This window comes from Ranitomeya imitator, chromosome 2 (genome assembly GCF_032444005.1).
Source record: "Ranitomeya imitator isolate aRanImi1 chromosome 2, aRanImi1.pri, whole genome shotgun sequence".
NCBI lineage: Eukaryota > Metazoa > Chordata > Amphibia > Anura > Dendrobatidae > Ranitomeya > Ranitomeya imitator.
In genome coordinates, this window is record NC_091283.1 from 628,316,233 (window position 1) to 628,343,724 (window position 27,492).

The 27,492-nt window shown below is 43.5% G+C and overlaps 1 protein-coding gene across 1 annotated transcript in view; it reads left to right on the forward strand.

Annotated features, from left to right (window-relative positions):
* The window catches only part of LOC138665246 (gastrula zinc finger protein XlCGF57.1-like), a 103,885-nt gene extending 76,732 nt beyond the window's left edge, over positions 1-27,153 (forward strand). Inside the window, exons 2-7 of the mRNA XM_069752545.1 lie at positions 20,476-20,628; positions 23,594-23,737; positions 23,828-23,909; positions 24,011-24,105; positions 24,225-24,339; positions 26,144-27,153. Coding sequence (XP_069608646.1) covers positions 20,551-20,628; positions 23,594-23,737; positions 23,828-23,909; positions 24,011-24,105; positions 24,225-24,339; positions 26,144-27,132 — 1,503 coding nt within the window. The 5' untranslated portion in view covers positions 20,476-20,550 and the 3' untranslated portion in view covers positions 27,133-27,153. The remainder of the gene's footprint in view (positions 1-20,475; positions 20,629-23,593; positions 23,738-23,827; positions 23,910-24,010; positions 24,106-24,224; positions 24,340-26,143) is intronic.
* Positions 27,154-27,492: the final 339 nt, after the last annotated feature.

The following is a 27,492-nucleotide window of genomic DNA, read 5'->3' on the forward strand; positions in this document are numbered from 1 at the left end:
ACAGGAGGAGCAGACTGTGGTGTCCTGTCTGTTATTATTATTATTATTATTATTATTATTATACAGGAGGAGCAGTTTGTGGTGTCCTGTCTGTTATTATTATTATTATTATTATTATTATTATTATTATACAGGAGGAGCAGACTGTGGTGTCCTGTCTGTTATTATTATTATTATTATTATTATACAGAAGGAGCAGACTGTGGTGTCCTGTCTGTTATTATTATTATACAGGAGGAGCAGACTGTGGTGTCCTGTCTGTTATTATTATTATTATTATACAGAAGGAGCAGACTGTGGTGTCCTGTCTGTTATTATTATTATTATACAGAAGGAGCAGACTGTGGTGTCCGGTCTGTTATTATTATTATTATACAGGAGGATCAGACTGTGGTGTCCTGTCTGTTATTATTATTATACAGGAGGAGCAGACTGTGGTGTCCTGTCTGTTATTATTATTATTATACAGGAGGAGCAGACTGTGGTGTCCTGTCTGTTATTATTATTATTATACAGGAGGAGCAGACTGTGGTGTCCTGTCTGTTATTATTATTATACAGGAGGAGCAAACTGTGGTGTCCTGTCTGTTATTATTATTATACAGGAGGAGCAGACTGTGGTGTCCTGTCTGTTAATAATAATAATAATAATAATAATAATATTATACAGGAGGAGCAGACTGTGGTGTCCTGTCTGTTATTATTATACAGGAGGAGCAGACTGTGGTGTCCTGTCTGTTATTATTATTATACAGGAGGAGCAGACTGTGGTGTCCTGTCTGTTGTTATTATTATACAGGAGAAGCAGACTGTGGTTTCCTGTCTGTTATTATTATTATTATACAGGAGGAGCAGACTGTGGTGTCCTGTCTGTTATTATTATACAGGAGGAGCAGACTGTGGTGTCCTGTCTGTTATTATTAGTATACAGGAGGAGCAGACTGTGGTGTCCTGTCTGTTATTATTATTATACAGGAGGAGTAGACTGTGGTGTCCTGTCTGTTATTATTAGTATACAGGAGGAGCAGACTGGTGTTCTGTCTGTTATTATTATTATTATACAGGAGGAGCAGGCTGTGGTGTCCTGTCTGTTATTATTATTATACAGGAGGAGCAGACTGTGGTGTCCTTTCTGTTGTTATTATTATTATACAGGAGGAGCAGACTGTGGTGTCCTGTCTGTTATTATTATTATACAGGAGGAGCAGACTGTGGTGTCCTGTCTGTTGTTATTATTATTATTATTATTATTATTATTATTATTATTATTATACAGGAGGAGCAGACTGTGGTGTCCTGTCTGTTATTATTATTATACAGGAGAAGCAGACTGTGGTTTCCTGTCTGTTATTATTATTATTATACTGGAGAAGCAGACTGTGGTGTCCTGTCTGTTATTATTATTATACAGGAGGAGTAGACTGTGGTTTCCTGTCTGTTATTATTATTATACAGGAGAAGCAGACTGTGGTGTCCTGTCTGTTATTATTATTATACAGGAGGAGCAGACTGTGGTGTCCTGTCTGTTATTATTATTATACAGGAGGAGCAGACTGTGGGGTCCTGTCTGTTATTATTATACAGGAGGAGCAGACTGTGGTGTCCTGTCTGTTATTATTATTATACAGGAGAAGCAGACTGTGGTGTCCTGTCTGTTATTATTATTATTATACAGGAGGAGCAGACTGTGGTGTCCTGTCTGTTGTTATTATGATTATTATTATTATACAGAAGGAGCAGACTGTGGTGTCCTGTCTGTTATTATTATTATACAGGAGGAGCAGACTGTGGTGTCCTGTCTGTTATTATTATACAGGAGGAGCAGACTGTGGTGTCCTGTCTGTTATTATTATACAGGAGGAGCAGACTGTGGTGTCCTGTCTGTTATTATTATTATTATACAGAAGGAGCAGACTGTGGTGTCCTGTCTGTTATTATTATTATTATACAGAAGGAGCAGACTGTGGTGTCCTGTCTGTTATTATTATTATTATTATACAGAAGGAGCAGACTGTGGTGTCCGGTCTGTTATTATTATTATTATACAGGAGGAGCAGACTGTGGTGTCCTGTCTGTTATTATTATTATACAGGAGGAGCAGACTGTGGTGTCCTGTCTGTTATTATTATTATTATTATTATTATTATTATTATTATACAGGAGGAGCAGACTGTGGTGTCCTGTCTGTTATTATTATTATACAGGAGGAGCAGACTGTGGTGTCCTGTCTGTTAATAATAATAATAATAATAATATTATACAGGAGGAGCAGACTGTGGTGTCCTGTCTGTTATTATTATACAGGAGGAGCAGACTGTGGTGTCCTGTCTGTTATTATTAGTATACAGGAGGAGCAGACTGTGGTGTCCTGTCTGTTGTTATTATTATACAGGAGAAGCAGACTGTGGTTTCCTGTCTGTTATTATTATTATTATACAGGAGGAGCAGACTGTGGTGTCCTGTCTGTTATTATTAGTATACAGGAGGAGCAGACTGTGGTGTCCTGTCTGTTATTATTAGTATACAGGAGGAGCAGACTGTGGTTTCCTGTCTGTTATTATTATTATACAGGAGGAGTAGACTGTGGTGTCCTGTCTGTTATTATTAGTATACAGGAGGAGCAGACTGTGGTGTCCTGTCTGTTATTATTATTATACAGGAGGAGCAGACTGTGGTGTTCTGTCTGTTATTATTAGTATACAGGAGGAGCAGGCTGTGGTGTCCTGTCTGTTATTATTATTATACAGGAGGAGTAGACTGTGGTGTTCTGTCTGTTATTATTAGTATACAGGAGGAGCAGGCTGTGGTGTCCTGTCTGTTATTATTATTATACAGGAGGAGTAGACTGTGGTGTTCTGTCTGTTATTATTAGTATACAGGAGGAGCAGGCTGTGGTGTCCTGTCTGTTATTATTATTATACAGGAGGAGCAGACTGTGGTGTCCTGTCTGTTATTATTATTATACAGGAGGAGCAGACTGTGGTGTCCTGTCTGTTATTATTATTATTATTATTATTATACAGGAGGAGCAGACTGTGGTGTCCTGTCTGTTATTATTATTATACAGGAGAAGCAGACTGTGGTGTCCTGTCTGTTATTATTATTATACAGGAGGAGCAGACTGTGGTGTCCTGTCTGTTATTATTATTATACAGGAGGAGCAGACTGTGGGGTCCTGTCTGTTATTATTATACAGGAGGAGCAGACTGTGGTGTCCTGTCTGTTATTATTATTATACAGGAGAAGCAGACTGTGGTGTCCTGTCTGTTATTATTATTATACAGGAGGAGCAGACTGTGGTGTCCTGTCTGTTATTATTATTATACAGGAGGAGCAGACTGTGGTGTCCTGTCTGTTATTATTATTATACAGGAGGAGCAGACTGTGGTGTCCTGTCTGTTATTATTATTATTATACAGGAGGAGCAGACTGTGGTGTCCTGTCTGTTATTATTATTATTATTATACAGGAGGAGTAGACTGTGGTGTCCTGTCTGTTATTATTATTATACAGGAGAAGCAGACTGTGGTGTCCTGTCTGTTATTATTATTATACAGGAGGAGCAGACTGTGGTGTCCTGTCTGTTATTATTATTATACAGGAGGAGCAGACTGTGGTGTCCTGTCTGTTATTATTATACAGGAGGAGCAGACTGTGGTGTCCTGTCTATTATTATTATACAGGAGGAGCAGACTGTGGTTTCCTGTCTGTTATTATTATTATTATTATAATACAGGAGGAGCAGACTGTGGTGTCCTGTGTTATTATTATTATTATACAGGAGGAGCAGGCTGTGGTGTCCTGTCTGTTATTATTATTATACAGGAGGAGCAGGCTGTGGTGTCCTGTCTGTTAATATTATTATACAGGAGGAGCAGACTGTGGTGTCCTGTCTGTTATTATTATTATTATTATTATACAGGAGGAGCAGACTGTGGTGTCCTGTCTGTTATTATTATACAGGAGGAGCAGACTGTGGTGTCCTGTCTGTTATTATTATTATTCAGGAGGAGCAGACTGTGGTGTCCTGTCTGTTATTATTATTATTATTATTATTATTATACAGGAGGAGCAGACTGTGGTGTCCTGTCTGTTATTATTATACAGGAGAAGCAGACTGTGGTGTCCTGTCTATTATTATTATACAGGAGGAGCAGACTGTGGTGTCCTGTCTGTTATTATTATTATACAGGAGGAGCAGACTGTGGTGTCCTGTCTGTTATTATTATACAGGAGGAGCAGACTGTGGTGTCCTGTCTATTATTATTATTATACAGGAGGAGCAGACTGTGGTGTCCTGTCTGTTATTATTATACAGGAGGAGCAGACTGTGGTTTCCTGTCTGTTATTATTATTATTATTATACAGGAGGAGCAGACTGTGGTGTCCTGTGTTATTATTATTATTATTATTATTATTATTATACAGGAGGAGCAGGCTGTGGTGTCCTGTCTGTTATTATTATTATACAGGAGGAGCAGACTGTGGTGTCCTGTCTGTTATTATTATTATACAGGAGGAGCAGACTGTGGTGTCCTGTCTGTTATTATTATTATTATTATTATACAGGAGGAGCAGACTGTGGGTACAACACGGCCCCCGTAGAATGTTATGCATGCAGCACTCATAAATAAATACAACCTCTCCTCATTTCCTACTGCAGCACGTCTCTCCTCTACTCAACTCCACTGCCCGGCATGGCGTGGTGCGCAATGACATCATAGCACCCTCTGCTTCAGAAGCAGAGGGGGATGATGGGAGAGGGAGTGTCACGCTTTCTCCTCCAACATTGCTTTCAACTGTATCTGCATCTACACACGTGGTCAAAATTGTTGGTACCCCTCCTTTAATGACAGAAAAACCCACAATGGTCACAGAAATAACTTGAATCTGACAAAACTTGTAGTAATAAATAAAAGTTCTATGAAAATGAACAAATGAAAATCAGACATTGTTTTTCAACCATGCTTCCACAGAATTTAAAAAAAAAAAAAAAATCATGAAATAGGCCTGGACAGAAATGATGATACCCCTGAAAATAATGTGTCAAAAGGGACATGTTAAATCAAGTTGTGTCCACTAACTATCATCACAGGTGTCTACAATCTTGGAATCAGTGAGTGGGCCTGTATATAGGGCTACAGATACTCACTGTGCTGTTTGGTGACATGGTGTGTATCACACTCAACATGGACCAGAGGAAGCGAAGGAAAGAGTTGTCTTAGGAGATTAGAAAGAAAATTATAGACAAACATGCTAAAGGTAAAAGTTATAAGACAATCTCCAAGCAGCTTGATGTTCCTGTGACTACAGTTGCACATATTATTCAGAAATTTAAGATCCTTGGGACTGTAGCCAACCTCCCTGGACTTGGCCGCAGGAGGAAAATTGATGACAAATCAAAGTGATGGAAAATCCGAATGGTAACAAAAGAGCCCAGAAAAACTTCTAAACAGACTAAAGGTGAACTTCAAGCTCAAGGAACATCAGTGTCAGATCGCACCATCCGTCGTTGTATGAGCCAAAGTGGACTTCTTGGGAGACGACCAAGGAGGACACCATTGCTGGAAAAAAAAAACATAAAAAAGCCAGACTGGAATTTGCCAAACTACATGTTCACAAGCCACAAAGCTTCTGGGAGAATGTCCTATGGACAGATGAGACAAAAATTGAATTTTTTGGCAAGGCACATCAGCTCTATGTTCACATATGGAAAAATGAAACATGTCAACAAAAGAACACTGTCCCTACTGTGAAACATGGAGGAGGCTCTGATATGTTCTGGGGCAGCTTTGGTGTTTAGAATCTGTGCAGGGTACAATGAAATCTCAAGACTATCAAGGGATGCTAGAGAGAAATGTGCTGCCCAGTATCAGAAAGCTTGGTCTCAGTCGCAGGTCATGGGTCTTGCAACAGGATAATGACTCAAAACACACAGCTAAAAACACCCAAGAATGGCTAAGAGGAAAACTTTAGACTATTCTGAAGTGGCCTTCTATGAGCCCTGACCTAAATCCTATTGAGCACCTTTGGAAAGAGCTGAAACATGCCGTCTGGAAAAGGCAACCATACAACACGAGACAACTGGATCAGTTTGCTCTTGAGGAGTGGGCCAAAATACCTGTCGAGAGGTGCAGAAGTCTCATTGACAGTTACAGGAATCTTTTGATTGCAGTGATTGCCTCAAAAGTTTGTGCAACAAAATATTAAGTTAACGGTACCATAATTTCTGTCCAGGCCTATTTCATGAGTTTTATTTATTTTTTTAATTCTGTGGAAGCATGTGTGAGATAGAGCTTACTGCATGTGTTGAGGGACACTCTCTTAGCAACGGGACTCAGTCACACAGGCACATTTTTCTCACAAAAAAGCAGTCCATGCGGTTTATTATGGCACCATAAACCGGGCTATGCACAGTCCATTACACTTCATGGAACACAATAGGCACCAACAGCTTTAACTTAGATATTTCATATATGGCTTTTAACTCACAGTCCAGACACTACACCCGCCAGCCCTCCTTGACTAGTTTGCCGGGGTGTCAGTACGCCGTATCAATGTCTCTAGTCATATAGCGCACTTCGACATTGATTCGCAGTCTCTAAACACGTTGGACCTCACTTCGTCCAGTTACCGTGGGAGACCACACAGTTTATTACTGACCCCGTCAGTGCACAAAGTTCCCCATACTCTGGATTACCTTCCAGGAGCTCCTGCTCCAGACGCTGACTCCTGTCAGTCCTCTCTCCCTCAGGGAAGCTGCCGACCTGGGATCACCAACTTGCCTGGCTGGCGCATATCAGTTAGTCCCGATCCTCAGACGGGCTGTAGCTCCCCCAATGCAGTGCCATCACAGACTCTGCATACACTCCTTCCCATGTGCTCTTCAGGAAGTCCTACTCCCAGGACTCCCAACACAGGTTGTGCTATTGAGGAAGGTCCTACTTCCAGGACTTCCAACACAGGCCACTGCATGTGCTGTTCAGGATGTCCGTCCCCACCTGGGACCGTCCAACACACAAGTCTCTCAGTGCGCTTAACATGGATCCGATCCTACTGCCAGAATCTCTCAACACACAGGTCTTCAGATTCATGGCCTCACAGTGTGCTATTCAGGGATCCAGTCCACACTTAGGAACTTCCAACACACAAGCTGTCCAGGATCTACACAGTCTCCATTACAGAGACCACTACATCTCCGACCATGTGACCACACCATGGTCACATTATGTAGTTGTAACCACTCCCATAGATGGGAGGTGTGTATGGCTAGTTCGACCCGCACAGCTCTCACATGACCGCTCAGCGACCAATCACAAGCCGCGACGTCATTGAAGGTCCTTAACGCGCTCATTCTTAGGAAGGGAAGCATGGCGGTTGCAGCGGTGACAACCAGGGCGCGTCCGAGGGTAAGTATATCAATATTTTTTATTTTTATTCTTTATTTTACACATGAATATGGATCCCAGGGCATGAAGGAGAGTTTCCTCTCCTTCGGAACCTGGGAACCATAGAGGATACCTTCCGATATTTGTGTCCCATTGACTTGTATTGGTATCGGATATCGGTATCGGCGATATCCGATATTTTTCGGATATCGGCCGATACCATCCGATACCGATACTTTCAAATATCGGACGGTATCGCTCAACACTACTAACCACAGATACGCCTCCATGCATATCCCGAGGAGTACACACTGCGCCCCCTATGTGTAACAGGGGTCACTGCATCACACATGATTGAAAAGCAATGTCTGACTTTCATTTGTTCATTTTCATAGATCTTTTTATTATTACTTTTGTCAGATTCAAGTTATTTCTGTGACTATTGTGGGTTTTTCTGTCATTAAACAAGGGGTACCAACAATTTTGACAACGTGTATGTGGGGAGTGCTCAGTCGTCGGGTCCCCTAACTCGGGGGGGGGGGGGGGGCCCATAGCACCCGTGTGGTCTGCCGCTATTAGCAGCACACCACTGGGGTCACTGGTGTAGTGGGGGCTTTAGGCAGCTGCTTAGTCTGCCTTCCCCTAATACCGTCCCTGTTCACACACCCTCTCTCCCTTCATGGCATATATAAACCATATATGCATTTTTTTTTCAATAAGATGCACTTTTTAGAAAGAAAAATCAGTGCATGCAAGGAGAAAATAGTACTAGGGCCTGCACATCACTAAAGCTGCATGGATGCTGAAGGACATTTCAGGTAATGTGGTCAGTCACATGCCTCAAAGAAACTTGGAAGTGTGGGTTAATTTGTCGAGGTAGCAGAGCAGTTTAGATGTGGATGTTGCAGAAGTGTGTATGCGGATGTAACAGAATTGTGTATGTAGCAGAACATTTGTGTATGTAGCAGAGCTGTACGTGTGCGCATGTGGCAGAGCTGTACGTGTGCGCATGTGGCAGAGCTGTACGTGTGCGCATGTGGCAGAGCTGTACGTGTGCGCATGTGGCAGAGCTGTGCGTGTGCGCATGTGGCAGAGCTGTACGTGTGCGCATGTGGCAGAGCTGTACGTGTGCGCATGTGGCAGAGCTGTACGTGTGCGCATGTGGCAGAGCTGTGCGTGTGCGCATGTGGCAGCTGTACGTGTGCGCATGTGGCAGATGTGTGTATGTAGCGTACGTATACTGAGTGTGCATGTAGCATTCTGTTTATATGTGTACTTTGCAGAGTACGCTGTGTGCTGCAGATCTATATGTATTTACTAGACATGCAGCAAACACAATGGATCTATTACCTCCCTCTTCTACCCTACTGCATTAAAATTTTCGTGATATTAACCCCTCCATTTCTTTACACCAACATTAAAGTTTTAATTAGCAGGAAATACATTTTTCCGTTTTTTTGCTGTAAATCTATCGTGTCTTGCATAGTAAGGTACGTGTATTATGAAATACGGCTCAGTAAGGCGTTTAGACCTCATTCAGATGTCTATTTTTTGCGTATATGAAACACGTACCTATTATAGACAGTGGGGTTGTTCACATGACAGTGCGTTTTTTTTGTACATTTTTAATGTGAGTAACCGATCGAAATTATGCATGCAAGTCTATGGGTCCGTGAGAATCACTGACCGCACACCGGATGGCATTGGGGTACAGTATGTACACTGTATGTGATTAACATTACAGTGGCTAATGAACAGAAGAGATTGGAGTGCTGACTTCATAAAATAAACATTATTTTATCCATACAATTATACATGACTTGACCAAAGAAACCAACCTCGGATGCACGTTTAGCGCAAGCTTTTTCAATGGGGAATCATTGAAAAAGCTTACGCGAAACGTGCGTCTGAGGTTGGTTTCTTTGGTCACGTCATGTATAATTGTATGGATAAAATCATGTTTATTTTATGAAGTCGGCGGTGCAATCTCTTTTGCTCATTAGTTAGAATAAAGCATTATTAGCAGGCTTTATATACATCTTTCCTAATTGGGGTCTGACCAATTTGTATCCGAGCATGTGCAGTTAAAAAAAAACGAAATCCTGCGTCATGTGACGGATCCGGCACCCATAGGCTTCCATTCTAGCCAACGCTGGTCGGCGCCGTCCGGTTTTTCACCGGAGATAAAAAAAAACAAAACGTAACTCTACATTTTTTTTTTTTCCTGCCGCCTTATAAACAATTTTCAACGGATCCGGCGAACGACGGATGAAACGTGAGGCAATCCGTCACTAATACAAGTCTATGAGAAAAAACGGATCCGATGGCATCATTCGCCGAATCTGTTTTTTCAAAATTCAACGGATTGAGCCTGACGGCAAAAAACTGATGTGTGGAAGCAGCCTAAGACTTTACTTTGGATTATGTTGCCTTTTATTTGTCTTATTATCAGTGTCCCTGCGAACTGTTAAATATTAACATGACAGTGGGTAGGAGAGAATTTATCATTTATTTTTTCATACTTGAAAATCATTGACACACTGATAAAAATTGGACCCAATACACTCGGACCGTTTTTTTTTTGTTTTTGCGTACATGAGAAATCATTGACATTTGGAGGGAACTTGGACTACAGAGAAACGTGTTCTGGAAAACTGTCCTTTGTTGTAAACATACTTCCCTACGATCTGGAATAGTTTGGGAGATCTGATTCCCTGATGGCTGAAGCACCACCACATATTGCCCCTTTACATTGCTGCACTAGTAGCTGGGCGTCTGGTCGCAGGGCACAGCTATCATTGGGTGGTGGGGCTGCACATGCGTGCTATTGCGGCAATCCCAGCTATGTTTAACCTGTTATTGTGGTAACAAGTCCTCTGCCTTCTCAGGTCCCACAGAGGGAGTGTTGTGAAGATTATATTTGGCTACGCTGGTAATGTCCCCATCCTATCTCCAGTCTCACCAAGCATGGGCTTTCTTCACTAAGCTGAGTGGTGGCACCATGGCCTGTACACCAGAGAGTAATGAATGTGTATAGTATATACAGCAGCAGCTACAGTGCTCCCCCTCCAACCATGTTTCCTATATTAGACTATAATGGTGTTGTAGCATCGGCCATCTGGTGTGGCGTTTAAAGGGAATCTGTCAGCAAGTTTTTGCTACCTCATCTGAGAGCAGACAAAATAAGCTGAATCCAAGGATGTATCACTTATCTTACAGGGTGCAGCCGCTCTGATACAATCTTTTTATAGATTAGGCAATACAGCATAGCTGAGGAGGCTAACCCCGCCCACACCACCACTGACCACGCCCACACCACCACTTACCCTGCCCACACCAGGTTGTGTATATACAATGTCCATAGACCTTGAGGTGCCTATCACAGGAGGGAAGTTGTCGGACCACCTGAGAAGAGGGCATGGAAGGGGGGGCATTATGATTATGTTGAGGTTTGAATAACTTTGAAAAATTGAGGATTCCAAGATGTCTTTCAAATTGCGCAGAGACAAGTCATGCCTGGAAGAACTTTTCTCTGCGGTCTGGGTCGAATAGAGAAAAAAAAAGGGAAAGCAAGTGACTCCAGTCAGAGAATACGTCGCCTGAGTTATTGAGGGTTGCCTGGGAATGATGACCTATCTACAGAATGGATCATCAATAGTCAGATTGTGGGGATCTGACACCAAGCATTCCCATCAATCAACTATTATTTGCACTGCGTACTGCAAGACAGCTTCTATTTAAAAAAATCGGGTCTGTGTTGTAGTACTTATGCACGAGACCTGGACCCCTACCTGTCTATTACTGCTGATGTGACGCCCAGGAGACCGGGATACCCAGCACCGGACCAATGGAGTCTGTCTCTTGAGGGGGATGTCACGGGTGGCTTGACCTGGTGCTGTGGCCTCAGGCAATGCACAGTGTAAGGGGTATCATGAGGGGACAGGCACTTACTTGATCAGCAGCAGGTTCTCCCAGCGGTGACGATCCCGATCCTGGATAGATGGCTATTGTCCAAATGAAAGACTGAGGCACTGAAACGTTTAACCAGTTTACTTTAACATAAAAGGATTTACAACCAGTCCTGTCACCGGAGTCTGTATGGGAACTCTGAGTTACTTTGACCCTGCCGGGGTCTTCGCCTCTTATTGTACGCAGTTTCTGTGTGGCCCTGCTGCTGTATGTGAACTGGCTGCCGGCCCAATCTGTCCCCTCCGGGTCCTGGTTCGACGGGCAACCCGAGTCCTTTTATCGGTTTACCCCCTCTGGGAGTACCGCTGAACTCTGTGTCTGTTGCTGCGTCCGGCCCTAGTGAAGCTGATATCACCTCACGTTTTTCCGGTTGCTGTATTATATATAATGAATACAGCCACGGATCCGGTATCCGTCTTTGCGCCTGTTCTGGGTAGTGATTAATGCTACCCGGTTCTCACAATGTCCTTTTTCTCTGTCCCTCTTCTCCTCAGGCCGGTGATTTGGGCCTGGAAACCGTCATAGGGCTGTTAGAAATTCAGCTGTATGACCTCTCACTATCAGCTCCTTAGCCCAACTGCCATTTCTTCTCTCAGACCAGAATGGATCAAGGGGAGTCTCTGGAGCTCCCCCTTCTGGCCGGAGGTGGTAGTGCAGTCTTGCTATTTTAGTATTTGTATTTACTGTCAGTAACTATTTTTGTGGCAAATACCCCTAGGGGTGCCACATTCCCCCTTAGTTAAGAACAGTACTCCGGGACTGTGGGACAATAACATTTTGAAATAACAATTAATATGTACAGAGTCTTAAAAATGAAAAGTTACAAAAACCACTCAAGGAAACAAAAATAGAGTTCTGTAAAAAGTCACTTCAAATAGCGTCCATTAATACAGTTCTATCCTTGAAGGTATTAGGAAAGGCACTGTACTTAGTGTCCAGGAATTTAGTTCCATTTTTCCAACGGAGTTATCAATATAAAGTCTAAAGAAAGTTCAAAAAGAGCAACAAGCAAAGTTCAAAAAGCAGTCTTTCCGGAGCTTTGATTTAGTGCCTCCGGGCTGATAAAAAGTTCAAGAATATGCAAGAAGTTCATACAGACAAGTCTCTGTAGGCACTGGGCTTAAACGTTGCAGACTGATAACAATGACTATACTACATTTTCTGTTTAACTATATATGGCATAACATATATACAATTCACATTATGAGCTTTATAGTTGGTAATCTGCATACCTGGCCGGTAATTGACCCTGGGTACTACGCTGTGATCTACGTAATAACGGTATCTCTTCATGTGGTGTACTACTGTCTACTGCGGATGTAGTATCTGCCCGCTCTGCTAAAGATAATTCCATAACTATGGAGTTGGCAAGTCCACCGTGAATGGGATTACTCTTTTCAGGAATCTGTTCTTCCTGGCCTGGAACCTCCTGTAGTACGGGGTCAGCCTCTTCCTGTCTTGGGACTTCTGGTATTGGGTTCGGTGTTGGGTAAAAGGCCACCATGGGAACCACTACTGCACCATGGTATGTTAGTAGGGTTTTGGGAAAGTCTCCTATACAGGTGTGATACATTTCCTCTTCTTTTTCCTTTACTGGTTGAACCTGTATGGGTTGAATAACTTCTGGTTCTGGCTGGACAACTTCTGGCTCTTTCAATGCTTCCGGACACAATTTAAGATTGTCTCTTGACACTAGTACAGATGTTAAGCCTCCGTTTTTGCTAATGAGACACATTTTAGGATTATCCATTCTTGTTGGTAAAACTGTGTAGGGTACAGCTTCCCACTGATTGTCTAGTTTATTGGTTCGACGATTTCTCTTGAGCACTTGGTCACCCGGTCTTAATGGGGTCGCTAGAGCATTCTGGTTGAAAGTTCGCTCTTGTCTTTCTCTAGTTTGCTGAAGGCTTCTTTCCACACTCTCTTGCACTTGGCGATACTGCTTTTGCCGTATGATATCCCAATTGGAGTCTTGAACTTCTGCGTCTGGTTTCAGAATTCCCATTTCTAGATCGATTGGTAATTGGCCGGGTCTTGCACGCATAAGGTAAGCTGGGGTGCAGTTGGTGGAGCTCACCGGGACATGATTATACAGATCCACCAAGTCAGGCAATTTCTCTGGCCATTGATTCCTATCTGTCTCAGGTAAAGTCTTTAGTAGGTCTATTACAATATGGTTCATCTTCTCGCATAAGCCGTTTGTTTGTGGATGATAGGCCGTCGTCCGGATCTTTTTGCAACCATACATATTACAGAATTCTCTGAAGATCTCTGATTCAAAGGCTGTACCTTGGTCGGTGAGAACCTGTTCCGGATATCCATGGGGTCTACAAAAGTACGTTTGGAACGCTTTGGCTGCTGTTTTTGCTGTCAGATCTTTTACGGGTACTACTACCAAGAAACGTGAATAATGGTCCACGATGGTCAAGGCATAGACATAGCCGGACCGGCTTGGTGTCAACTTCACGTGGTCCATGGCTACAAGTTCAAGTGGTTGTTTGGTGATTATGGGCTGCAGTGGTGCTCTTTGGTTCTTTTGATCGTTTCTTCTGAGGTTGCACGGGCCACAATTTCTGCACCACTGTTCGATTGATTTTCTCATCCCGACCCAATAAAATCTTTCTCTTAGAAGTACTTCTAACTTTTTCCAACCGAAGTGACCAGCACCATTATGGTAAGCTTCGAGGACCATCTTCACATCTTGTTTAGGCACAATAATCTGCCAAACCAATTCATGTGTTTTCGGATTGGTGTATCTTCTACAGAGCTTCCCTTGATACAGGAACATTTTGCCTCTCTCTTTCCAGAGTTGATGCGTCTCTTCTGGGGCATCCTCATCGGGATATGCACTTTGCTCAGTCAACAGTTCCTTCACCAACTTCACAGCCGGATTGCTGTCTTGGGTGTCAGCCCATCTATGGTGTGCTAACGGATTAAAATTCACCTCTTGTTGTTTCTGATAGGTACTTGACTGATGATGTTTTCCCTTGGGACGATGGAAGGCTGGTAGTTCAATTTCTTCAAGCTCCCCCGTTTCCTCTTCTACATCTCTCAAGTGTGGCATCCGGGATAGGGCATCGGCATTTCCATTCTTGCGACCTGCTCGATACTTGATTATGAAGTTGTAATTAGATAACCGGGCTATCCATCGCTGTTCTAACGCACCTAATTTGGCTGTGTCCAGGTGGGTCAACGGATTGTTGTCAGTATAGACAATAAATTCTGCAGCGGCCAGATAGTGTTTGAAACGCTCCGTCACAGCCCAAACTACTGCCAGTAGTTCCAATTTGAAGGAGCTGTAATTTTCTGAATTTCTTTCAGTAGGCCGGAGCTTTCTACTTGCAAAGGCGATGACTTTCTCCCGACCTTCTTGCTTTTGTGACAGCACCGCTCCTAGCCCCACATTACTGGCATCGGTGTAGAGGATGAAAGGTTGATGGTAATCTGGGTATGCCAGAACCTCTTCTCCGGTTAGTGCCTTCTTTAGTTGTTCAAAGGAGTCTTCCCTTTCGTCGTTCCACTGAAAAGGAGGGTTTCGGTTTGAAGGTTTCTTCGTCTGCCCTACCAAGGTGTCTTACAAGGGTGCTGCCAACTTGGTAAATCCTTTTATAAATCTGCGATAGTAACCCACCAATCCCAGGAATTGTCTCACTTCTTTTGCGCTGGTAGGTCTTGGCCAATCCCTTATGGCGCTTATTTTCTCGGGATCTGGTGCTACTCCCTCCGAACTCACGATGTGTCCCAGGTACTGTACCTTTGGCTTGAGAAGGTGACATTTGGATGGCTTGACTTTCATGCCATACCTGGATAAGGCTTCGAACACTTCTGCCAGGTCTATTAAGTGTTGTTCGTAAGTCTTCGAGTAGACGATCACATCATCTAGGTACAGGAGGACGGTCTCGAAGTTCTTGTGTCCGAGGCAGCATTCCATCAGCCGCTGGAAGGTACCGGATGCGTTGCAGAGTCCGAACGGCATGCGATTAAATTCACATAGACCCATTGGTGTGGTGAATGCCGTCTTTTCCTTATCTCTCTCAGCCACAAGGACTTGCCAATACCCGCTTGTTAAGTCTAAGGTGGAAAAATAATTAGCAGATTTCAAAGCAGTTAAGGACTCTTCTATCCTAGGCAAGGGGTAGGCGTCTTTATGGGTGATGTTATTAATCTTCCGGTAGTCTACGCACATTCTCATGGTTCCGTCCTTTTTTTTGACAATCACTAGAGGGGCCGCCCAGGGGCTACAGCTGTCTCTTATTACCCCGGCCTGTTTCATTTCCCTCAGCATATCTTTTGCACATTGATAGTGAGCGGGCTGTATGGGTCTATATCTTTCTTTTATTGGGGGATGGTCACCTGTGGGGATTGTGTGTTCTACCCCTTCTATCCGTCCGAAGTCCAATGGGTGTTTACTGAAGACTTGTTCATATTCCGTCACTAGCCTATTCACCCCTTGTTTTTGATGGGTAGGTGTTGAATTTATGCCCACGTGTAGCTGTTGGCACCAATCCTCCATTTCTCCATCTGAGCCATTGCCTTCCACCTGACAGGTTGGTTCTAAGGGCTCAATGGTTGTGATGGCATTGTTGTCAACAGTATATAGCTTTGTCATTGTAGCATACCTTGGCAAAGTGACATCTTCCTCTCCACAGTACAAAAGTCGTACCGGCACTCGTCCCCGGTGTACCTCGACTATCCCTCGTGCTGTGAGTATAGTGGGCCTGCTGTCGGTGTACACTGGTTCTATTAAGGCTTGATAATCTCGTCCCTTAGTACCAATGGCTGCTCTACACCATACCAGCATTTCTGTTTTTGGTGGGATTACAATAGACGTTGGATCACTTACCCTCACACTGCCGATTTCTCCACCTGCAACTTCTACCTGTTGCCTTAACATCAATACTTTTATTTCCCTCCGGAGAACTCTCTGCTGGCAGGATTGGGCAGTTTCAGCAATTTGCTGTAAGACAGAAATGACTTCGGAAAAGCAGTTCTCTAACACATTCATTCCTATCAATACAGTTGGTTCACAGTTCCGCCGGTCAACATCAACAACAATTATACCCTGTTTCTTCAGTTCTACTTTACCAATCTTTATGGTCATCTCCCTGAATCCTAGTTTCGGTACCAACTTACCATTACTGGCCCATATATCTAGTTCAACATCAGAGGGCCCTTTATCAATATCTGCATCAGTCCAGTACCTCTTATAAAGGATATACGGTATAGATGAAATCTGGGAACCTGTGTCCAGCAAAGCGTTGAGGGGAATTCCGTCCAGCACGATAGGGATAATGGGTCGTCCTCCGATGTACCTGTCGTGCCAGGGTGTTGGGCCTTGAAAGTTCATTCCTGCGAAGCGGCCCGCATTCCCAGGGGATTCCCGTTTAAATCACAATCTCGTGCAAAGTGGCCCGGCTGCTGGCAACGGCGGCAAATGGGCTGTCCATCCGGTTGGTAGCGGTCGCGGGGTCGTCCTCTCCATGTCGGGTATCTCCGGGGTCTCATCCATGGAACATCCTCTCTACAGTTTGCCAACTCCATCTTGTGTCCTCTCATCTCCTGCATGGTTTTAGCCATTGAAGCAACAACATCAGCTAAAGAGTCAAGCTTTTGTTGAAGAGCCTCATTAGTACTGGGCCCCAGGGGCTTAGCAATGGCCCCAGACATAGCTGATGTCACTGGCACTCCCTGTTGTTGAGGTGCCTCTGCCATGGGTTGCGCAGGATCCTGATCCCGAGGTGCCTCTGCCAGCTGGAGACGTATAGCGCTCTCCTTTAATTGGGCAAATGTCAATTCAGGGTTCTTAAAAACAAGCATGCTCACATGCCCCCGGTGAGAAGGGGTGTAGAGTCCCTCAATAAATTGATCTCTTAGTAGTTTATCCGCTCCGGTGTTAAAAATGGGTTCAGCCAGTGTAAGTGATTTAAGGGCTTCCTGCAGGTTTAAGGCAAAGTCTCTCACGCCCTCATTAGCTTTTTGTTTGCAATTAAAGAATCGTATTTTAGCTTTGCTGCTGGCCGTGGTTTCAAATGTAGCTTTTAATCCAGCAAATATGCGTTCAACAGTGCCTTTTAGATCAGCTGCCCATGCTGTGACTTCTCGCTTAGCATGGCCACTTAACTGCATCATCAGGAGACTAACACGCTGAACTTCACCCACAGGGAACATGTCAAAATGGGCCAGCATCTTTTCTCTGAAATCGTCAAGGGTATTAGGCTCACCTTCATACATTGGAAGCCATGGGCCACCCGGGGTATATGGCATCAGCACCGGCATGATGGGCGCCACTCCTTGCACCGCTGTGCTACCGGACTCTCTATTGACACTCTGTCTTTCATCTGCATTAGCGTTGCCGGGTGCTGCGGCGTCTCCGTGCTGCGACATACTGTGCCCCCTTAGTTAATCCGGACCCTTCCGGTCCTCCGCTTCCGTCGGGATAGTGTAGATTCGTTCCGCTGTGCAGCAGGATCGATTTTCCCCTTGCTCTGATGTCAGAGCGCTCAGCTTGGTGCTGCCCACAATGACACGCCCCCTGCTGCTCCCGCCCGCCGCGCGCTCAGTAATGGCGGATTCTGAAGTTTTTCAGTTAGACTGGGGCTCAGGTAATGGCGTAGCTCAATTAACAGTCTCGTGCCTAACGGTTATGAAGTGATTACCTCAGGGGATGGCGGCCATCTTTACTCCATTATAACCAATGGGGAAAAGTCACTTTCAATAGTTTTCAATGGGGAATGGATTTTTCTTTAATAAAGTCAATTTTCAAGATTTTTCATCCCAGTTTTCACAGTTTTGGGCTCCAATCACGGCACACAATACCCGGTATACGGGCTGGCTAGATCCTGTTCGTGACGCCAATTGTGACGCCCAGGAGACCGGGATACCTAGCACCGGACCAATGGAGTCTGTCTCTTGAGGGGGATGTCACGGGTGGCTTGACCCGGTGCTGTGGCCTCAGGCAATGCACAGTGTAAGGGGTATCATGAGGGGACAGGCACTTACTTGATCAGCAGCAGGTTCTCCCAGCGGTGACGATCCCGATCCTGGATAGATGGCTATTGTCCAAATGAAAGACTGAGGCACTGAAACGTTTAACCAGTTTACTTTATCATAAAAGGATTTACAACCAGTCCTGTCACCGGAGTCTGTATGGGAACTCTGAGTTACTTTGACCCTGCCGGGGTCTTCGCCTCTTATTGTGCGCAATTTCTGTGTGGCCCTGCTGCTGTATGTGAACTGGCTGCCGGCCCAATCTGTCCCCTCCGGGTCCTGGTTCGACGGGCAACCCGAGTCCTTTTATCGGTTTACCCCCTCTGGGAGTACCGCTGAACTCTGTGTCTGTTGCTGCGTCCGGCCCTAGTGAAGCTGATATCACCTCACGTTTTTCCGGTTGCTGTATTATATATAATGAATACAGCCACGGATCCGGTATCCGTCTTTGCGCCTGTTCTGGGTAGTGATTAATGCTACCCGGTTCTCACAATGTCCTTTTTCTCTGTCCCTCTTCTCCTCAGGCCGGTGATTTGGGCCTGGAAACCGTCATAGGGCTGTTAGAAATTCAGCTGTATGACCTCTCACTATCAGCTCCTTAGCCCAACTGCCATTTCTTCTCTCAGACCAGAATGGATCAAGGGGAGTCTCTGGAGCTCCCCCTTCTGGCCGGAGGTGGTAGTGCAGTCTTGCTATTTTAGTATTTGTATTTACTGTCAGTAACTATTTTTGTGGCAAATACCCCAAGGGGTGCCACATTGACTTCGTCTGTAGACAGGTAATCAACACCTATGGTCAGACATATTAATTAATACAGGGTAAAGAGAAATCTTCCCCAATGTTTATTTTTCTGTGGTGCATCCTAATCGAAATCAACCTCAGGGTGCTGACAGTCATTTACCTGTAAAGGGTTATTTTCAGGATCATAAATGGTTAATATTGCAAAGTGCTTGTAAAAACAAGCAACTTTTTCTTTCTATAGAGCAGGTAAGGTGGCCAGAATGCTGGATGTGGCCATGTTCAATGCCGCCATGCTCCTAGGGTGCAGCAGAGTGAAGTTGCTCCTTCTGGCAGCACTGGAGGGCATACAGTTCGGCCAAGGGCATGACATTGCTACTGGTCTGAACGGTCAGTCAAGCAGTAGACCACGGCCAGCCGGCAAGCAGGAGGTTGGGAGGTAGGAGATTGGTGCTTTCTTGAAGATGAAGATCAGTCCATCCCTTTCAGTAATATACTGTAGTGATGTATCAGCACATACTCTTATTCATCCGCTGAGGTGCCCACTGAGGTGTTCAAAGCCACAATAATTAAAGTTTGTCAATAATTGTAAAAAACCTTTACATGGATAGGGGCAATCTCGGAGTGCTTTTGCCCAGCGCCCGACTGAACCATATCTTTCTCTTACTGTGATAAAATATTTACTATATTTGCTTACCTATATAGCGCCATTAATTCCACAGCACTTTAGAAACATCATCATCATCAATGTCGCCATTGGGACTCACAATCTAAACTCCCTATGTCTTTTGAGTGTGGTAGGAAACCGGAGAACCCAGAGGAAACCCAAGCAAACACGGAGAGAACATAGAAATGCCATGTAGATGTTGTCCTTGGTGGGAATTGAACCCAGAACCCCAGCGTGTCAAGGCCACAGGAGTAACTGTTGAGCCACTGTGCTTCACATATCATGGTTTGGTGACTGTATTATTTCGAGGCATACCTTACAGACTATATCTACTAACTATGTAAGATTAGGCAAACTACATGTAGGCCCCACAGAGCTCATTTTCTTAGCTGTAAACGGTCTCTTAATCTTCTTTCTGAGACGCTTTAAGCCTTTATCGCTTTTGGCCGATCGGATGTATGTTCTGTAGTTCTTTAAGGGCATACTAAGAGGTTAAGAGTACTATTTGTGATTCAAATGCTGAATTGTGGATGTGTCCTATACGAATAAGTGAGGTACAAGCATTTTTGGAATCTACCTGATGTCTTTTTCAAAAAGACAGTAATATTAGAGGAGGACAGGACAAGACTCTGGTGTCCTGTCTGGTTATTACAGTACAGAGAAGCAGAGGGAAATTTTTCTACATAGTCCGTCAATCTAAGAGCCATTTTCTGCCATTTCTTTCTAGGTTAAGTGGTGCAGTCATGTGACATGTAATCTTTCTATAAGGGTGGATCGTGCAGTGATCTGGTGCTACCTGGAGATGGAGAAGGCTAGAAGACACATTACAGAGGGAATAATAACCCTCGCCCTGGAGATTATCTACCTGCTGACCGGAGAGGTGAGGGAATCTGTGAGTTGTATAACAGTTGGTTCACGAGTCTAATATGTGCACACGATGCGGATTTTGCTGCGTATCCGCAGCGTTTCCGTAGCTGCGGATCCGCAGCAGTTTCCCATGCGTTTACAGTTCAATGTAAACCTATGGGAAACAAAAAACGCTGTGCACATGCTGTGGAAAAAAACGCGCGGAAACGCAGCGGTTTACATTCTGCAGCATGTCACTTCTTTCTGCGGATTCCGCAGCGGTTTTACAACTGCCCTTATGGAAAACCGCAGTTGTAAAACCTGCAGTGAAAACCGCAGAAAATCCGCGGTAAATCCGCAGGGGTTTTCCACTTCGGATTTATCAAATATGCAGCAGAAAAATCTGCAGGGTACCATTATACGTGTGCACATAGCCTCAGACCACACACTGCTTGATATCCGCTTGACTTGCAGTGATGCCCATTGTATGTGCAGTGAGTGGTTGCAGTCCATGTGAAGTGCTGCACATTCAGCAGCACAGCAGGTCTCTCACTTCTGCATCACACAGAAAGTAATGTCTCTTTGCTGTCATACTATCACTTGGGACCAAGGCTCTGTCTCATATATATGGCCCTGAGGCTCAGCTGTGAGACTGCTTACAGTAGTTTAATTTTCCACTTACTATAAGTGCATGTACCAGAAAGATTTTATGTTGATAGCTGGAGGTCCACAAGATCACATGAGAATGGTGAGCAAAATTCCCCAGATGTTTCCTCAGCTATGCCTTTTACATAACATAATATACACTGCTCAAAAACATAAAGGGATCACTTAAACAGAATGTAACTCCGAGTAACTCAAACTTCTGTGAAATCAAGCTGTCCACTTAGGAAGCAACACTGTTTGACAATCAATTTCACATGCTGATGTGCAAATAGAATAGAAAACAGATGAAAATTATTGGCAATGATCAAGACACACTTAATAAAGGAGTGGTTATGCAGGTGGGGACCACAGACCACATCTCGGTACCAATGATTTCTGGCTGATGTTTTGGTCACTTTTGAATGTTGGCAGTGCTTTCACACATGTGGTAGCATGAGACGGACTCTACAGCCCACACAAGTGGCTCAGGTAGTGCATCTCATCCAGAATGGCACATCAATGCGAGCTGTGGCAAGAAGGTTTGCGGTGTCTGTCAGGTTAGTGTCCACTGGCTGGAGGCGCTACCTGGAGACAGGCCAGTACACCAGGAGACGTGGAGGGGGCCGTAGGAGGGCAACAACCCAGTAGCAGGACCGCTACCTCCGCCTTTGTGCAAGGAGCAGGAGAAGCACTGACAGAGCCCTGCAAAATGATCTCCAGCAGGCCACAAATGTGCATGTGTCTGCACAAACAGTTAGAAACCGACTCCATGAGGATGGTCTGAGTGCCCGACGTCCACAGATGGGGGTTGTGCTCACAGCCCAACACCGTGCAGGACGCTTGGCATTTGCCACAGAGCACCAGGATTGGCAAATTCGCCACCAGCACAGATGAAACAGGTTCACACTGAGCACATGTGACAGATGTGACAGAGTCTGGAGACGCTGTGGAGAGTGATCTGCCTGCAACATCCTTCAGCATGACCGGTTTGGCAGTGGGTCAGTAATGGTGTGGGGTGGCATTTCTTTGGCAGGCCGCACAGCCCTCCATGTGCTCGCCAGAGATAGCCTGACTGCCATTAGGTCCCGAGATGAGATCCTCAGACCCCTTGCGAGACCATATGCTGGTGCGGTTGGCCCTGGGTTCCTTTTGCTGCAGGACAATGCCAGACCTCATGTGGCTGGAGTGTGTTCTCAGTTCCTGCAAGATGAAGGCATTGAAGCTATGGACTGGCCCGCCCGTTCCCCAGACCTGAATCCGATTTGAACACATCTGGGACATCATGTCTCGCATCATCCACAAATGTCACGTTGCACTACACTGTCCAGGAGTTGGCGGATGCTTTAGTCCAGGTCTGGGAGATCCCTCAGGAGACCATCCGCCGCCTTATCAGGAGCATGCTCAGGTGTAGGGAGATCATACAGGCACTTGGAGGCAACACACACAACTGAACATTATTTCCTTGTCTTGAGGCATTTCCAGTGAAGTTGGATCAGCCTGTAACTTCATTTTCCACTTTGATTTTGAGTATCATTTCAAATCCAGACTAACATGGGAAATTTATTTTGATTTACATTGATCATTTTTAGGTTTTATTGTTCTCAACACATTCTACTACTGAATGAATGAAGATTTGCAACTGAAATATTTCATTTAGTGATATCTAGGATCTGGTGTTTTAGTGTTCCCTTTATTTTTTGAGCAGTGTACATGTAAGAGATTTTACATTGATGGCCTAGCCTTATGATGCATTCACACATCCATCTGCCATGGTTTGAGCAAAGCGAGTGATTCACGGGCTGTCCACAGGTATCCTGACCTAAACTTGACAGCCTTAGATTGTGTCTATGAGGCTGTCGAAATTTGGGAACTTAGACCCACGGACAGTCCGTGCACATTGCGGTCCATGCCCGTACCATGACACCAGGATGTATGAATGTAGCATTAGGGTAGATGTCAGAAAAGCTTAGCACCAATGCTTATGAAATGCACTTCATTACCTTAGTTTAGCTTTATACAGTAAACTGGTACTATAAAGGTTAAATTTATACTTGTTTCATAACAATTGCTATTTATTTATTGTATCGTTCTGTGTCTCTCTGTGACCTGAGGCACCTCCAAATATATTTCCTCAGTTTTTAATATGATTAATCAATAATTATATATTTTATCCAATTTGTTTGCACACTTCTTAACCTGAGATTTTCCTATCAATGGTCATTATGTATTTATGCTTCATGAAGTGTTACCCTCCCATTGGTTAGTGTTCTGTTGACTAACCTTATAATCCAAGTCTACAACACAGTGCATGTGTTATGGGTTTAACTTTTAATAATGTCTGTCCCTATTCACAGGATTGCACAGTAGTGATGAAGAAATCAAAAGAAGTTTTGAATCCTAGGGATCGCCCACTACCCCAGTCACTGATACAAGAGAGAAGGAATGATCAGAAGGTCCTACACCTCACCAACAAGATGATTGAGCTGCTGACGGGAGAGGTGAGCGCTGCTATAAATGTCTAGATGATGACTGTGTCATTATGTGTCCGCTTCCTATAAAAACTAAAGACCTTACTGTCTTTTTCTTAGGAGGAGTGGGAGTATTTAAATAGGAACACTGATTTGTACAAGGATGTCATGGTGGAGGATCACCAGCCCAAAATATCACCAGGTAAGCGAAGACTGATTGTAAAAGAGAACAATTTTTGAGGACCACATTTTTTCCTACTGTCTGATCATCACATATTGAATTCCTTTGTGTATTTCCTTTAGTTGGATCCAGTAGGAGACGTCCATCAGAGAAGAGGTGTCCTAGTCCACTGTATTCTCGGGCTTGTGCAAAAGAATGTGTCTCACAGGAACTTCAGGTAGATAAAGCTAAGGTGGCACCAAACAAAAGTGCATTGTTGTCAGTGAAAACGTTTTGTGCATCTTATACACTCTAGCTTTTTTTCCAAAGTCTAATTATTAATCATTTTTTATATAGACTTTACTTGTTGAGGATGAAGATCTATTTGATTTTAAAGTTGAAGTCATAGAGGATGAGGAAGAGGAAGACAGACCTCTTAAGGAGGAGGAAGTATCTACAGAAATCAGCACAGGTCAGTAAGAACTAATTCATTTATTGGTCATTCACTCACTTTGCTCAATCAAAAGTTCTCTATAGGAAGCCAAGACAAAATTCTAGACCAGCTTGACCAGGTCAGACATAATCTATACTTTACAGAAAACCACTAATCAAAAGCTGGCTGTGCATCCGTTACTGGACAGTCATAAAGTTCATGGCAGTAATTTAAAGGGCTTTCACGGACAAGCTTTGTGCTAGCCACTCTGACCTTCGCCCTTAAAATGTTATTCAGGGATCTGTACTTACGCAGGGGCCCTGGTTCTATTCAATGGCGTGGCTGCTGGCCAGTGGAGTGGGCAGAAAACCGGTCATTACCAGGAGATCAGGAAGGGAACAAAGTTGTTAGATGGGTAGTCAAAACACAAGTTATTGTGCACAATGGGAAACAGATAAACTGAGCGGAGTAACAGGAGTGAACAGGGTAAAAAAAATAACTGTCACTAGAAGTCTGGAGCTAGGAATTAAAATAGTATATGGCTGCGCCGAAGGCTTAACCCCTTAGTGACCGAGCCAAATCTTTGAAATCTGACCAGTGTCACTTTATGTGGTAATAACTCTGCAACGCTTCAACAAATCCCAGTGATTTTGAGATTGTTTTTTCGTGACACATTATACTTTATGATAATGGTAAATTTTGTTCAACATTTTTTGTGTTTATTTATAAAAAATATCAAAAATTTGAGAAAAATGTTAAAAAATTAGCAATTTTCTAAATTTGAATGATTATCCCTTTAATCCAGATAGTCATACAACAGCAAACCATTAATAAATAACATTTCCCACATGTCTGCTTTACATCAGCACCATTTGTAAAATGTTATTTTATTTTGTTAGCATTTTAGGAGGTTTAAAAATGTAGCAGCAATTTTTCATTTTTTCAAAGAAATTTACAAAATTTATTTTTTTAGGGACTTATCCATGTTTGAAGTGACATTAGGGGTCCCATATATTGGGAAACCCACAAACGTGATACCATTTTAAAAACAGCACCCCTAAACATATTGAAAACTGCTGTCAGGTAGTTTATTAACCCTTCAGGTGCTTTACAGGAATTAATGCAAAGTGGTATGACAGAAATGAAAATGTGTATTTTTACCACCTAAGTGTTGCTAACTTCTAAACAGATTACTACAGCAGTCAGACTCTAAGGCCACTATTTGGTCATGAATTGCCATGGCAAACATCAGGACCACAAAATCATGATCTGAGGACACCAATTGTGACAAAGAAGAAGCCCCCACACTCTGTTAACCATTTATAATGATGTAGTCACTATTGACAGCAGCATCTAAGGGGTTAAACAGATTTAGATGGTGCAAATACTGATCGTGGCTGGTACAGCAAGTTGTCAGCTATAGTGTACAACCGACAGATGCTGGATTGTCATCTGTATGGGGAGGCTATTCTCTTATATCTCAGGTCAGTTAAAAGACGTATTGGCGGTCATTAAGGGGTTAAACCATGGAGTCAACAAGACACAATGTGAGGAATTAACCCAAAAGTCCCGGAATGGTAATCCGTAGAAGAGAGTTCTGGCTTGGATGATTCACTGTCGGTTTCCAAAGTCATAAACCACAAATAAGCTGTGAATTACTCCATTCATCAGTCCGTTATACTGATGGAGGTAGCTGTATACGATGCATTATATAAAAAGCTTAGTCTTGCTACTTAGTAATGTTATGTATGACCTTTTTTAAAGAGTGCACTTCTTTTACTGCTGTAAATGCTTCTTTTCTTTTTTCAATTAACATGACTTTTTATGTATCTTTTTTATCTAGAATCAGGAAGAGAAGAGAAGGACATCATACCAGACTCCCCTGGAGAATACCGCATTGCTTCAGTAATGTCCCACCTCTACCAATTCAGGAGAGACCTGTCATCTGATCTCTCCAAACATGTGGAATCGTTTTCAGATCAGCCATATGTTGATTTTTGTGACTCGGAGCAGAGTGGGAGGGAACTATATTTTTGTTCTGAATGTGAGAAATGTTTTATAACAAAGTCCAAGCTTCTCACTCACAGGAGAACACACAGGAATGAAAAGAAGTTCTTGTGTTCACAATGTGGGATTTATTTCTCTCAAAAAACAACCCTTGTTCAACATCAAAAACTCCATACAGATGGAAAATTGTCTAGTATGGTCCAGCATCCGTTAAGTCATATGGCCGAAACTTCATTTCATTGTTCTGATTGTGGCAAGGGTTTTGCAGACCGTTTAGCTCTGCTGAACCATCAAAAGAATCATATGGGACTGAAGAGTTTTTCCTGTTCTGAGTGTGGAAAATATTTTGCGCTGAAGTCAGGTCTTGCAAGGCATCAGCGAATTCACACGGGGGAGAAACCATTTCCATGTTCTGAATGTTGGAAATTCTTTGCTGTGAAATCGGATCTTGTAAAACACCAGCGGATTCACACAGGGGAGAAGCCATTTCTATGTTCTGAGTGTGGGAAACGGTTTACTCAAAAGACCCATTTTACAAAACATCAGAGAACTCACACTGGAGAGAAGCCCTATTCTTGTTCTGACTGTGGGAAATGTTTCAGCCAGAAACCTCACCTTGTAAAACATAAGAGAATTCACACAGGGGAGAAGCCATTCAAGTGTTCTGAATGCGGGAGAGGTTTTACTGGTAAACAAATCCTCCTTAAACATCAGAGAATTCATACGAGTCACTTACCATCCTTCTCTGGTGGTGACATCATTCAGTTATCCAGAACAAAGAGCTCTATGAAGCCCAAACTTTGTAATACAAGTGGTGCATCCTAAAATAAATATATTCAGTAGGCATGGTGTCATACTTTATTTCCCCTTCTCTGTGGAGCAGCTAGCTTCATTACTCATGGCTAGCTTTATGGTGGTTTCACGTAATTATTGTAAAATTTTATTCTGTGCTAAATAATTTCTTTATCATTCAACTCTTTCATTACCAAAGATGTATTAAATTTTGACTTTATATGCTCATCCCTTGGTAACATATTTTCCGTGCAGCATGAAGTTTTACTTTTTAGTTTTGTGTGTGACCATTAGGTTTGCAAAAAGTATGGCATATATACGAGCAGGGCCTGGACAAGGTATTTTGGTGCCCTAGGCAAATGAAGCCAATGGCAAACTCCACATCCCCCCCAC